The 15,364-nt window shown below is 43.7% G+C and overlaps 1 protein-coding gene across 2 annotated transcripts in view; it reads left to right on the forward strand.

The window, feature by feature from the left end:
• GPC3 (glypican 3) overlaps positions 1 to 15,021 on the forward strand; it is a 439,048-nt gene extending 424,027 nt beyond the window's left edge. For both annotated transcript variants that reach the window (XM_049766670.1, XM_049766671.1), the window contains one exon: positions 14,494 to 15,021. In XM_049766670.1, the coding sequence (XP_049622627.1) occupies positions 14,494 to 14,663 (170 nt within the window). In that variant the 3' untranslated portion in view covers positions 14,664 to 15,021. The remainder of the gene's footprint in view (positions 1 to 14,493) is intronic.
• The last annotated feature ends 343 nt before the right edge of the window (positions 15,022 to 15,364 follow it).

Below are 15,364 nucleotides of genomic sequence, written 5' to 3' on the forward strand. Positions count from 1 at the left end.
CAAATGCTGCTTCTTTTCACTTGGGTTCAGTATCTTCCAACTGCTTTTTCTACTCCTTAGTGGTCGATCTGGCTACCACTCTTTGTAGCACAGCTTTTCCTTTTCCCACTTACATATTTTCTGCTATGGGTTGGGTCCACTTGGCATCTTATTACCTTGCCTGGCCTCCCTTTGGACTTGCCTCCTTTGTTCTAATGCCCGTCGAGTGATTCGTATGAAGAACATCCAGTTTTTTCTCCTTGCTTTCCTTTGGGTACATCCAACTTAGGTCCTAATCATGTTTCCAGAATAAATTTTCTCCATCTGATCCCTCTTCTTTTCCTCCCCTGAAGCCGGAGTAACACCACTATGTGACAGTATTGAGCAAGATGTCTGTCACCTGAGAATTACAGCTAATTGTTTCCTGTTGATAGGGAAACAAGTTCCTGTCTATGCCTGCGGGGGAGGGGGGTGTTTGATCTGCTGTCTAGGCAGTGTCCTCATCTGACCATCCCATACATGCACTTATCCTGTGGGGACTTTGCTCCTTCCTTATTGTGCTGGATCCATGGTGCATCTCTTCCTCCTCACTGTAAGTGAGTCAATGGCTCCTCTCCTAATATTGTCTTAGTTGGGGCCCTAGAGATATAGTGAAGGGATAATCCACTTGTCTTGCAAACCACTGGCCCTTGTTTGAATTGTCGCAAACTGCAGAGGGTCCCCTGAGTAATTCCAGGCTTGAGCACATGAACTAGGAATTAACCCCGAATACTGCCCAAAGTATCTTGGTTGAAAACTCCTTGTCAAACTTAAAATAAGGTGAGGAGGCTGTGGCTCAGTGGTCAGCACTGGCCTTGAATGTGAAGAACCTGGGTTCGATTCCCAGAACTCACAAAAATAATCATCTGAACCTATTCCTGGTATCCCAAAACCACTGATTCCAGGTCAGAGAGATAGTCTAGGAATTAAGGCACCTGCCTTGACCGTGGCTGAACCTGGTTGAATCCCTAGCACTTTATAAGATCCCATGAGTACCAATTGGAGTGAGTGATCCCGTAAGTTCCCGTCTGTTCCCTGAGAACAGAGCTTGGAATAACCCCTGAGCATAGCCATTTGTTGTCCATCGACACACACACATACTCCAAAAGACACTGATCCCATTTTTTGTGAGAAATCCAAAGCAGTGCCTTTAGATTCCTCTCTAGACAGTGTTTGTGCTGAAGGGAGGAATGCAAAGGTCACACCAACTCCATCCCTTCCTTTCACCTTCCTTTCCTGCCCTGAGACCTCTAGAGATCTAAATGAAACCCTAGACTTCTTGGGGTTGGGAAGGTCATTCAGAACTGTTTGCCTTCATCCTGTGTTTGAATCCCTTCTCTGAGCCCTCTCCCAAAAGGTCTTCCTGACTCTTGCAGACCACCTCCAGAGACAGAGCTTCTAGTTTTCACATGGCACTGGTTATTGGAAACGGAAGTAAAAAATTCCTTTGCACTTCAATAAAAAGACAAGGCTCTATAACAGTAGTTATTAAAATGATGTGATTCAGGGACAAGAAGAGCTAGACAAAGAAAAAAAAGGACAAGTATCAAAGAGGACATGAATGGATAGAAACAGAGGAGCATGGTACTAGTAGGACAAAGAAAGGAGTATGAGTTAAGCAGGAAGGAAGGAAATAATGAAAAAGGAATGGAAGATAGAAGTAGAAGATACTAGATCTTTTTTTAAAGAAAACCAAGGGGCTGGAGAGAAAGCATAGCAAGTAGGGCATTTGCCATGGCAAAGCCAGGTTCAATCCCCAGCATCACGTATGGTTCTCTGCTCCTGCCAGAAGTAATTCCTGAGTGCAGAGCCTGGAGTAATCCATGAGCACCACTGGTGGCCCCCTCTCCTCCAAAAGAAGATAAACAAGGGGTGCCAAGTGAGTAGGCTAAACCAAAGTGGGCCAGAACCAAAAGCACATCAGAAGCTTCCAAATCTGTCCTGGGCCTAGGGCAAAGGCCAAGGGCATTGTAAAGAGCAGAGAGGATCAAAAACTAAACCAAAGAGTGGAAACTAATTGGACACAGGAAATGAGTTTCATGAGCAATGGCAAGAGAAGAAGAAGGGACTTAGAGACATGGAAAGGCAGAGGAAGGATTGCAAGCACAGAACTTTTAGGTTAAGGTATTGTATTTCTTCCCGTGCCAGCCTGTAATTGTATTTTCCTGGCAGTCATCCCACGGCCCTCTCCGAGAGGAAAGAGGTGCTGGCATGTGTTGCAGGGACTGAAGTCTTACTGCTTTGTACTATTACAGCTGGGCAAAGGACTTCATTAACCCAAGCTGGATTTTGATGTCAGTGAGACAGCCCTGAGATTTCCATCAGCAATCTCCCTTGCATTTGGGAATTAGTAGCAAATGGAAAGGGAGATGGTGTGGCCCTGGGGTGGGTAGAGTGTGAGGAGACCAGGGCAGGGGCTATAGGAATCCAATCTTGAGGGCTAGAAGTGAGAAAATAATGGAATCTAGTCTACCAGTAAGCATGTTTCCTGCCCCAGCATGGTACACAGAATGCCAGCCTAAGTCAGCTGCTTCTCTAGTAAAGCATCAAGTTCCAGGCAGCAAAAAGGCGGAAGAAAATATTCGTTTTGGATTCTATATGCATCGATGCCGTGGGCAATGTGAACTGGCTGACTAGTCTGGAGGCCCTTCTCATCTACAGGTCATATTTTGAGCCCTGCCATTTGCTTCTGGAGACACACCACCATTAGCCATGCCTTCCTCTTGTCTTGATCCTGGGTCACAGCAAGACACCTCTTCCTCCACCCCAGGAAAGCATCAGATAATGAAGACAGACTCCCTAGGATGTTTTTCTACTACAGAGAGAGCCCTTCCTCCACACATTCCCAGTAGGCTGGGATTGGGGCGGGCTCTGATTCATGTATTCATTCCATGAGCATGTCTGATGAAGTGCCTTTGTTGAGTGGGAGCTCCAGAGGGGGAGAAAGCTCCATTTTTACATTGGGGGGGGGGCTCAATGCTATAAGAGTACTATCCAAAGGCAGGATAGAGAGGGGAGTGATTCATTTGGGTGGGGCTGAGAAGGGAAGGCTTCCTGGAAATTGTATCCTATAAGTTGATAGGAGGAAAGATGAGGAGAAAAAAGAATGTGTAGGACTTAGTACGCACATGTGCTTGGAGAACTAGATGGACGCTGGAAAGCAAGACAAGATGAGAAAAAGAAGTTCATGGTTAACAGGTTAGGGCTTTATCCCAAATGCAATATGGCACTATAAAAGGATTTGGAGGAAGAGAGAAAAGTTATTCCATATGTGATTATAGAAGAGTATTGTCTTATTCCTATGATCATTGAATAAAGCATCCCTTCTTCCTCAATAATCAAGGAGCCATTGGAGAGGAATGTGTATCTTATCCAAATGGGCATTGGAGACAGGGGAAGTAGATGTGGGGAGAAAGTCAAAGGAAAGGGAAGATACTATCTGCAATCAAAGACAGGAGAAGAGGCTGGAGAGATAGAACATAGGTAGGGCATTTGCCTTGCATGCAGCCGACCTGGGACGGACCTGGATTTGATTCCCGGCATCCCATGAGCACAGAGCCAGGAATAACTCCTGAGTGTCGCTGGGTGTGACCCAAAAGACAATAAACAAACAAACAAATAAATAAATAAAATGGGTGGAAAAAACAAAGACAGGAAAAGGTACTCAGGTTAGTATAAGCATATAAACTCCCTGACGGTGTAGATCCAAAGACAGGAAGGTCAGACAATGGCGCCTACATGAAAAAGCATTCTTTCAAATAAATTAAGGTAAAAATGATCTTGCATCTCCAGATCCCACTGGTAAATTCAGCATATGAACGTTTTAAAGGAGCCTGTCAATTCGGATGGAACATATTAGGTGGGCTTTTGCTCTCACATGGATAAAGATAGGTTGAGATGTTCCCACACTCAGGCTGAGCAGGTTCAGGGGCCTGAACTGTTTGAATACACTGCCTATTGTGTCCATATGTTCTTTCCTGTTGCATATTGCTACACCACTGCAAAGATTTCAATACTCTGCTTTATTATTTGTAAGATCATGGAGGTTGATTAAAAATGGAAGATTGTGCTGGCTTTGGCAGAACCTGTACTAAAATGGGAATTATACCAAGAAGAAGATGATGACTCTTGTGGATAGATATGGATTCGAAATTTGTGAAACATTATATTAAGAAGGGAAAATGTGGACGATTGCCAGACTTTGAGGTTCCTCCTCTAAGTCTACCTAAAGCTCCCCAAAGTCATCAAAGAGCTTTTTTTGTCTATTTGTTTTTGGTTTGGGGGCCACACTGGGCTGTGCTCAAGGGTTACTCCTGGCTCTGTGCTCACAAATTGTCCCTGGCAGGCTCAGGAGACCATATATATGGGATGAAACGATCGAACCCAGGTCAGCTGCATGCAAGGCAAATGCCCTACAGCTGTGATATCACTCTGGCCCCCAAAGAGCTTTTCATTGAGCATCCCAGAAATTTCATTTGTATTTTTGTTTGGGGGCCAAATCTACTGGTACTCAGGGCTTGGTCCTGGCTCTGTGCTCAGCCATCTATCCTGGTGATGCTTGAGTAACTTTATGTAATGACGAAGATTGGTCCTGGGTCAGCTGCATACAAATCAAGTACCTTGACCACTTTATTGTCACTCCAGCCCACATACCAGAAACTTCTAAGACCACTCTCTTAGAAGCAAAACCACATCAGCATCAGATTTGACTCCAATCAGTGACTTTTTGTATTTGCCTTTTACTTCCTGAAAGCCCCATAATGCATACCTCGGTAGCTACATCATGCCTAAAATTTATATTAGAAACAGAACATTTTTGGAGCAAAAATATTTTTAAAAATTAAGGAATGAGAATAGAGTGTATGCTTTGATTTATTTTAATGTGGTTTTAGCTTAGCATCATTTGTATGAGTCACAAAAAGTAAATGCAAGCTTCCTGAGTTTGTATAAAAGGCTTTCTTCAAATAGCCTCAAATCCTTCACAAAATTGCCCTCTTCCTCCATTCCAAACTAAGAAGCCATATCTGTGATTCCAGAGAAGTACTTAAACATCTATTCACTTTCATTATTTTGGGCAGTTTGACCTGACTTTCAAAATACTGAGTGATTATTATTTGAGGGTGGATGTTTCTGTAATAAGTACATTCATACAGCTATGAAGTAAAATGCCAACAATGTACTGTCCTTAGGAAGTGGAATGTGCCCCCGGAGACCATTATCATTTGGTTTCTATAGGTCTTTATTGAATAATGCACATACAGGCATCTCCTATGTAAACTTTTCCATTTTAACATCCATAAAATTATGAAATATCACCATATTTTCCAAAGCTGATTTATCCCCCCAAACAGAAATCTGTAACTATAGCTTCCCATTTTCTTGACACTCTGCCCACCTCCCCAATACCAGAAATCTAACCTGCTTCTATGAATTTACATGTTCTGCATACTCCCTTTTCTTACCAATGAAGCTTCTACTATGTGGTAGTCCGTGACATTCTTTGACTTAACATATCTTTTCTAGTTCACCCATATGGTAACTTATATCAGTCCTTCATTGCTACTTGGGGGTGTCTTTTGTTTATATGTTTATTTTTGAATCACACCCAGTGGTGGTGCTCAGGGACTACTCTTGGCTCTATGCTATATGGTTGTAAGATGAACTCAGAAGAGCTGAGTGCAAGATAAATATCTTAACTTTCAGATCATCTCTTTGGCCCCCTTCATTTCTTTATATGGCCAAATAATACTCCACTGTATAGAGGGGCCCTGGTTTTGGTCATCTATCCATCTGTTGATGGATGCTTGTTGGCTTCTACCGTTTGACAATTCTATGAAATCTGTCATAGACATTGATATGCAAGTAGCTAGTCCAGGGAAGGCTATGAATAATTCAAGAATAATAGGAGGGGGAGGGGGACAGAGTGATAGTGCATTGGGTAGGGCACTTACCTTGCATATAGCTGACCCAGGCTCAATCCCTGACAGCCCCAAATGGTCCCTTGAGTCATTCCAGGAATGACTCTTGAGTGCAGAGCCAGGAGAAAACCCTGAGAGCAACAGGGTGTGCTCCCCATAAAACAAAACAATAAGAGTATAGCATTTCTCAAGGTTGTTGAGTTGAAACTCTTAGGCAAAAGAAAAAAGAAAAGAAAAGAAAAGAAAAGAAACTCTTAGGCATCTTCAACCAAAACTTAGTTATAGATACTGGTTGAGAATTTTTGACCTTGATGACCACAGTATGTCAAGGAAAGTCAGGGTGTTGGTGTTTTATTTCACTGGCTCACCCATTTCTCCAAAAGCTAATCTGAATTCAGTGACTTCTCCTTGTTTTCTTAAGAGGAGTCAAGACTCTCTAGTTTGGGCCCTACTGAAGCATTTCTCAAGTCTCCTGTAACTTTCCAGATCAGTCTTTCTAAATCTCTTCCAACCATGGCCCCTTCCAACCTTGTTTTCTTCCTCAGCATACCCCCATCTTTAAGTTGAGCTCTAGGTTTGTTTGCCCCCATTTATCTGGTGTGTAACTGGAGAGGAGTGATCAGGAAATGAATCTAATGACTCAGACATGAAAAGCAGGTGCTTTCTCATCCCACTGACATCGACTTCTAACTTGTCTATCTTCTCTTTCTTTTCTATCTCTCTTTTTCCTTTCTCCCTTCCTTCTTCCTACCTTCTTTCCATTCTCTCTTTCCCATACCTGGTTGCAGTCAGATATTACTCCTAGGTCTATGCACATGGACCATTTCTGGGGTGTTCAAGGGGCCCTTTGAGATAGCAGGGGGCAAAATCAGTCAGCCATGTATAAGACAGCATCTAATCCCTACACTATCTCTCCAACCCCTCATCTATACTTTTTCTGATCTCTTCTTTTTTTCTTTCTGGGCCATGCCCAGTGATACTCAGGGGTTATTCCTAGTTCTGCATTCAGGAATTATTCCTGGCAGTGCTCAGGGAACCATATCAGATGCCAGGGATTGAACTCAGTTCAGCAAAGCAAGGTCCCTATCTGATGTTCTATCTCTCTGCCCCCTATTACTGACCTCTTCATTACATTCAACCATGCTTGCCCCTCAGGTAATATCTTGAAAATGTTCTTTCCTGGGGTCACAGTGATAGCATAGTGGGTAGGGCATTTGCCTTGTACCTGGCCAACCCAGGTTCAATCCCCAGCATTCCATATGGTCCCCCCCACCCACCCCCAAGTCTGCCAGGAGCAATTTCTAAGTACAGAGCCAGGAATAATCCCTGAGCACCACAGGTTATAACCCCAAATCAAAAAATAAAATAAAATGCTCTTTCTTTGCCTCCCAAGTGCCAGTTCACTTTGCCTTCTCCCTGATCCAAGCTGGATACTTCACTCACTCTCAGGCCTGTCACTTCCTGTGGGCATGAGAGAGTCACTGTGTGGGTAAGCAGGCTCTGGAGACATGGCAGTGATAGTGATGAAACTCCTGTTGAAGGCGGTGACAATTCTGGGAGCAGTGGAGGAGGACCCACACCCCTACTACCTACTCACACTGTCAGTTTTCGTGACTGAGTTGTTCTGTTGCTGGCAAATAGCACTTGATTCATGATGAATCTAAATCAGGAAAATAGTAACCCACATTATAATAATGGGAATTCTACAGTAAGCAGATTTATTTTCCAAAGGGATTATGGGCAATTTTTATTTCATTTCTTGGTCCAGGGATGGTGCTCAGGGACTTTTCCTGGCTCGGTGTTCAGCAGTGGCCTCTGGCAGTGCTCAGGACACCCTGTGCAGCTCTGGGGATCAAACCAGCATTGGCTATTTACAAGTCAAATGCCCTATCCCCTGTACTGTTTCTCCAGCCATCTTTTCTTTCATGACTAGATACAATAGTGAAGGATTGTTAGTGATAAACCACCTCCGCCCATTTTGTATTTAAAAAAAGAACTAAACAAGCTGGAGAGATAGTATAGCAGGAAAAGTGTTGTATTGGACATGGCCAACTCAAGTTCGATTCCTGGCCCTGCATAGGGTCTCCCAAGCCCTGCCAAGAGTGATCCCTGAGTGCAGAGCCTGGATTAAAACCTAAGCACTGGTAGGGAGGGCCCCAAACAAGCAAACAGCAACAACAACAACAAAAACTAAAATGGAGCCAGAGAGAATACTACATTAGGCTCTTGCCTTTCATGCAGCCGACCACCAAGTGTAGCCCAAATGAACATGCATGCACACACACCCCAAAAAGAGATGCATTCTTGCCTTCATGTTCATGCCATTTAAGGTTAAGCATTTGCTTCCAAGTATATGTGTAAAACCCCAATGGCTTTGTAAGGGCCCCTGACAGACATAATCCTCAGCTACCTCTGCTTACCAGCTTGATCTACCCCAGGACCCACATCTTTTTGCCCCACATCTTTGTGTGTCCTGACTTCAGAGAAAGTGATGCTATCAGGGTTGAAAAAAAACTAGCCCAACAAATACATGCTGACTGACCTGGTCAGTCTCTCGGCCAAGGTGAGAGGTCTCTGAATTTGATAGTTAGCACCAGAAAAAAAATTTTTCAGAGAAAAAATTTAAAGCACATTACCAGTAAAGATATGGATGAGGTGGAGACTGCCACTTGGGCTAGCTTTGGCTGAGGAAGGTTTGCAAACTGAAACAGGGTGATCTCTACTGGGGTCCAAGAGCTTCAGAATAGCAGTCAAATGAAACCTGAAAGGTGAAGGACAGAAGAGGCAGGGCAAAGGCACTTGCTTTGCACACAGGTAACCTGGGTTTGATCCCTAAACTACTTATGGTTTCCTGATCCCTGCTAGGAGTGAACATTGAATACAAAACTAGGAGTAAATTCTGAGCATAGCTGGGTATGGTCCCCAGAATAAACAACAAAAAAAAAAAAAAACTAGAAAAAAAACTTTACAATTGTCCAGTCCAACCCCATTTAATAGATGGTGTGATTGAGGTCCTCAGAAGGCAGAAGTGACTTGCCAAAGGTGAAAAACTAAATCAGGCGGTTAGTGAAGCTAAAAATTCAGGAATTCAGGCTCCCACCTTGGTATCTTCTTCATTGGGAATTCCACAGAGGGATCTGCTTAATTTAGGAAGCCCGGATCCCCCACTGAGCTCTTGGCCCAACCTAGAAGGCTTTTCAGCACTAGGTGCAGGCTTTCCTGGCTGCTGATTAGTTTAAAGGGATTATCGAATCTGCAATACAAAGCATGAGAGTAAAATGAGAGGCAGGACTGAGTAATTAGTACAGATTGTTGGGCTACCCTTTGGGCAGACTAAAAACTGATTACAAATAGAAACAGATTGTGGGATTTAGCGTGACATTCTCTTTGCTGTCCCTAAAGGTTCTCCCTGACAATTGACTCCAAGATAGAAGCAATTTGTGTACATTTCCTAATCTATCCCTTCTCCAACAAAGCCATGTTCTGGAAAATCACTGGTAAACATACATGTATATGCAATTTTCAAGAGGATGGGCCTTGATTCCCATAACACATCTGGTTTGTAGCAAACTGGGAAGGTTTTGGTTTAGTGTAGCATAAGAGTCTTTTTGTAGATTTGGGGTTTGGGATGGTTCATTTTGTTTTGCTTTTGTGATTTATTACATTTGCTCTGGGCTGATCCTCAGATCCTGTTCCTACAGGCTTGTTGCTTCCAAGACAAGGGGTCTTACAAGTGTCTCCCACTGAGAGGTAGCTTCCAACCTGTTAAAATAATCTTAAGGGCTGAAGTAATAGTATAGTGGGTAGGGCGCTTGCCTTGCATGCAACCAACCCAGGTTCCATTCCTGGCATTTTATATCATCCCCTGAGCCCACCAGGAGTAAGTCCTGAGTCCAAAACCAGGAATAAGTTCTGAGTATTTTCAGGTGTGGTCCAGAAATAAAAGACAATAATAATCTTTCAAGGACCTGGAGAAATAGTACTACGGTTAAGGCTCTTGCTTGCCTGGCACATGGGTGATTCCAGTTAAGTTCCTGACACCACATATGGTTTGCCAGGCACTGTTAGGAATGATCCTTGAATAATCAGGAATAAACCCTAAGCACCACCAAGAAACAAAACAAAACAAAAATGTTCTTTCAAGAGCCCCAAGTCAGATGTATGTGATTTCCTCATTGAAACATGTTTAAGGGTTCCCAATTGTTGACCTTACCATAAAGTCTTAGCATCTTGAATCTGCCAAGGTTTGTCCTTCCTGCCTTATCTATCCCATAGCCCATAGCCCATAGCCGTGTACACCCATTCCTACAGAATCGCCATCCCTCCATTCACTGATACAGGTGACTGGGCTCAAGCTGAGTCCTCTCACTGTCTTAAAGGAAGAATCATTTCCTTCAGCTCTTCTGGAAATAGATCATAGCTTTATTTTTCCATGAAATCCTCCTAGAATCCTTCAATTTGGAATGTCCATCTTTGTTGGCCTATTGGTTTATTTTTCTTACCAGGACATAGTGTTGAGAAAGGAAAAAATTTGTTCTTCTCCAAACCACTAGTATAAATGCTCAGAGCCTACATAGAGTTGGTGGATTGTAAGGCAAGTGCTTTATCTTCTTCCTAACTCTTTAGTCCCCCAGGAGGCACTGACTTTTATCATGCTTCTTAGAATTTCCCTAGCCTGGAGATATGTCTCTGGAGGGGTCAAGAAGGAATTCATTATTGCTTATCACTGTTGACTATTTGGTATACAACAACAGATGGTAGCACTTTCTTTGAGGATCAGAGTGAAATCTGTATTCAAACAGCACATGTGCCATTTATCAGCTGTGTAAATATGGACCATAAAAAGGAGTTCTCCAGATCTACAAAGATAGTACAGGTATTGGACTTGCATCTCACCGACACAAGTTCAAATCCCTGGTTCTGTGTCCTGTCCCCAACCCCTCAAACCTACCAGTGTTTGAGCTTCCTCATCAGTAAAGTGAGAATCATGTTTCTTTTAGCACTATCAATGTTCAAGAAATAAATGTTCAAGAAAGTGAGATAATGTATGTAAATTGCTTAGCACATAATGAGAATTCCACCATCTATTATCAATTTGGGGGCGGGGGAGAGAGTGGATTGGGCACCACACACAGTAGAGTTCAGAGCTTACTCCTTCTGGCAGCCAATTAGGATCTATAGGTAACAGGTAAGCAAGCACCTTAACCACTGTGCTCTCTCTCAGGCTCCATCAATAATCATTTTTTATCCTTCGAAAACTTTGACTCTAAACACTAGAGTGACAAAAGAGGTGGCCCAACTCATAACATCCAACGAATAGGCTGACTTTAGCCTCATTGCAGGGTTTGCCACATGACTCCAGTAGACAAAACGGCTTCTTGTTAGTGGATTATTTGAAGAGCCAGATAGATAAATAGTGTAGGAGCTGAGTGGCCACATTAACAAATGTCTCTTCTTGATGTGGGGTAAGGGAAGCTGCCAGAAAAAGAAGCTGAAAGTGCTACTGAGAGTGCTCTTAGTCAGGTCAGCCCTAAAAATACTTTCCTTCATTGAAGTGGAGAAGTTGCCATGAGACTCAAGGCTGAGCTTTCAACAGATTGGGCCATATGTGCTCTCAACTTGGCTGAAATCTGATCGTGACCTAAGCCTTTGCTCTCCCTGCCAACTGCCAGCTGACCTCGGCCTTCTCTGTGCTCTGCAGAGTTCACCTTTCAAAAAAAGAGGGCTGATAAACAAGAAAGTGTGCTTTGGTTTCTTTTTTCTCTCTTTGCTTTAATTTCTACTAGGGGAGAGGAAAGTGAAATCATAATCATAATCTGGGGAGGTAGTTTTCCCTATGTGAAAGGTTGGTTGAAATTATTAGCTGAGCTCAAGATGAACACTTTCTTAACTTCTTAGGCTGAGATATAGGACAGGCATGAAGGGACTTGCCTTGCATGCAGTCGACCCTGTCTTGTTACCCCAGCGCTCATAGAGTCCCACTGGAGCACTGCGAGGCCTGGCCCCTGAGTGCAGAGCCAGGAATAGCTATTAAGTCTCACACCATCACAGTGTGGTCCCAAATCAGGAAATAAGAAGTAAAAAAAATTCATGTAATTGCATTTCCTTCAGAACAATGTGAACTCTAGTTTATACAAGAAAATTGAATTATTTATATGGCATACAATAGGCAATGGAGTCCATAAAATGGAGATTATTGAAATAAATTGGAATCTGATGATTACTCATGAAAGGAAAAGGCATCTGGCTGCAGAGAACTCGAACTGGGTTTAAAATCCTCAGCACTGAGCCCTACCTCGGTGTGATCTCTGTGCACAAAGCCTGGAATAAAAATGGCCAAGTATGGCCCCCAATATAAAACTATACATGAACCACCAAAAAGCGCCCCAAAAGGGATAGGATTTGTTTAGGCAAGAAGAAAAATAATTAGTCAACTAAAACCCCAAAAGATGATCCTTTGTACTGGTCATCAAATATTTGCAAATTTAAGACTCCTTGAGATACTGTAGCCTGACTCAAATATCCTTCAGTGATGGAAGCATGGTCTGTTTGCTTGCTGGGGGCATTGTACATGGCTAATGGGTGTTTGGAAAATGGTGTTCTCAGTACATATTCTCAGACCCTTTGGGCTCTGACCTCCTTGACCTTGCTGCTTGCTCTCATCAGTGCCAGCCTCTAAGCAGCCCTGGGCCTAAGCCCTTGCTCTGCAGGCATCCTGGCCCAGCCCAGTCCTCCCTCAGACTTTCTTCCTGTGACTTACTGAGTTTCATCCCCGGTAAGAGGAGCCCTTCCTTCCCCTTCCTTCCGTTCCTCTGTAGAATCTCAGTCATCTCCTCTGCAACTGTGGCCATGCAACTCAGGGTCCCAAGGGAAGCTTTCCGGTGCCCATCAACCCCCAGACACTTGGCTGGTGAGATTGCTCACGTCACCTCACATTCACAAGCTGTTGAAATAGAAGCCTGGCAATGAACTCTCACAAAGCCAACAGAGTCATCTGAAGCTCTGACTCTGGAAAAGCAAATCTGAAAGACAGGGAGTCCTGGGCCAGGGTCAGCCATCTTGGATTTCCTTATCCTTAGATTTACCTTAGACTTGCATTCAGAGGAACACCAAGAGCCAGTTCCTTCTTTTAGTTTGTGCGTATAACCAGCCATGCTCAGGGCCTACTCCTGGCTCTGTGCTCAGGTTTCACTTCTGATGGAGATGGGGGGATCATATGAGGTGCTGGAGATTGAACCTGGATTGGCCATGTGCAAGAACCATCTCTGACCCTCAAAAGCCAGTTTCTTGTCTGAATCCTGAAATTGAATACCATTAGAAACCCTATCAATTCTTTCAATTTTGCTTTTTGAATAAAGAGATATGGTGGAAAGACCATAGAGATAAAAGATAGAAATATTAGGAGAAAATAAAACTATATTAGAGGAGCAGAGAGCTAGTATCACTTGCCTTATAGGTAACTGTCCCTGCTTCTATCCCTATATTCTCCCTGTGGCCTTCAGAGTTCTACCAGGAATGAATCCTGAGCACAGAACTAGGAGTAAGCCCTGGGTACTACCTGATTTGATCTTAATCCCTTCTCCCCAGTGAGACCTTTGTAATGGCAAACTACCTTCTTCTCTCCTCAACTCTTCTTAGTATGATTCTCACAAGAAAAGTATGGGATGCTGAGCCTAGGAAAAATATTATTCCTCTCCAACACACACACACACACACACACACACACACACTTACACACATACTCTCACATTCACACTCAGTCACTGCATAGCTCTTTATAAATTGCTCTTCATGAGACCTTGTCAAACTTGCCTTTTGGGACTGGAGAGATAGTAAGAGTAAGACACTTATCTTGCACCTGGCAGACCTGGGTTCAGTCCCTATTATCCCTTTTCATCCCCCAGCTCTGCCTGGAGTGATACCTGGGCACAGAGCCAGTGGGGTGAGCACAGCGGGTTGTGCCCCCTCAAAAAATAAGAGAGAGAGAAAGTCACTTTTAAACTGAACTTTGAGGGTGGAGAGATAATACAGCAGGTATTTTCCTTGCCTGTGGCCAGCCTGGCTTAATCCCTACCTAGCCCCATAAGGTCCCCTGAGCCCCTTTAGGGGAGACCCTTGAGCATAGAGCAAGGTTGAGCTCTGCAGGGGATAGGAATATTGCAAAAGGGTTCACTGGAGAACTGGAATCAGACATGACTTGCCATCAGAATGACCTCTGATGAGAGCCCCTCTAGACCTCACAATCAGCCAGACTTCCCAACAGAGCTCCCCCCCACTCAGCCTCTCCTCTCCTGGAGCTTTCCCTTTGATTCTATCCTTATCTTTTCTTCTTGAAGGGGTCCTGAGGGGGAGGAAACTCAGGTTGCATGCCTGCAGGGCACGTGCCTGGCCCTGAGCCACATTCTTGACCCCAAGGTCTAGTGTGGCAATGCCAAGAAGAAATTCCAGTTTGAGGAGAGGGGGAGTATCAATCCAGTTCAGGGCTTGAGCCCTGCAGAAGGGTCAACCAGAGGCAGTTGGGGATTGTGTCTTCAACATTCTTCTTTTCCTTTCACAGAACTGGCTTATGACCTGGATGTAGACGACGCTCCTGGAAGCAAGCACCACGTGACCCAGAAGGATAATGAGATCTTGGCCTCCCACAACCGCGGGAATGCTCATTCCCCACTGAAGGTTCTCACCAGCTTGACCATCTCTGTGCTGTGCTTTTTCTTCCTTGTGCATTGACTCCCTTTTGCCCACCATGTGCTGCCCATCAGCACCTCCCGTGGTTTGCCTCTATTGTGGGAACCACCTTTTAATTTTTTTTTCTATGTTTTTAATTGTATCCACCTTCTCCAGCCATTCAAGTAGAGAACAAACCATATGTGCCGTTTCCGAAATTTGAATGGTCTTATTAGGCAGAAGGTCCATTTTAGTAGTAGTCTAGGTTGCCCTTTTACAAAAAAAAAGAAAAAGAAAAAAATGGTGTGCCAAATTATTTTTTCTGTTTGGCTGCTAGACATGGTTACCATGTCTCTCCTTCTTTCTTTCCCTTTGCATGGATTTCTTTGGACAAAAAAAATAATAAATACTCAAATAAAAATTGTATTGAGTCTTATTTTTTAGGGTGGGTGTTTTTGGTAAGCTCTGGTCTCTCTGGTAACCACGTCGTACTTAAAATCTTTCTCAGCTATGTTTCTCTGCAGAATAACAGAATCTCATCTGTTCCCAATAAGGAGATTGAAATAAGGTGACTGATCTCCTTGCCCCCTTTTTTCTGGGGGACTCACTGAAGTGACTCCTGGTGGGACTGATGATAGAACCATGGCTGGCTATATGCAAGACAAGCACTTTAACCCCTGTACTAACTCTCTAGGTCCTTACCACTTTTTGTTTGTTTGGGATTGTACACAGTGGTACTCAGGACTTATTCCTGGTCTTTGTTC

This window comes from Suncus etruscus, chromosome X (genome assembly GCF_024139225.1).
Source record: "Suncus etruscus isolate mSunEtr1 chromosome X, mSunEtr1.pri.cur, whole genome shotgun sequence".
NCBI classification, from domain to species: domain Eukaryota; kingdom Metazoa; phylum Chordata; class Mammalia; order Eulipotyphla; family Soricidae; genus Suncus; species Suncus etruscus.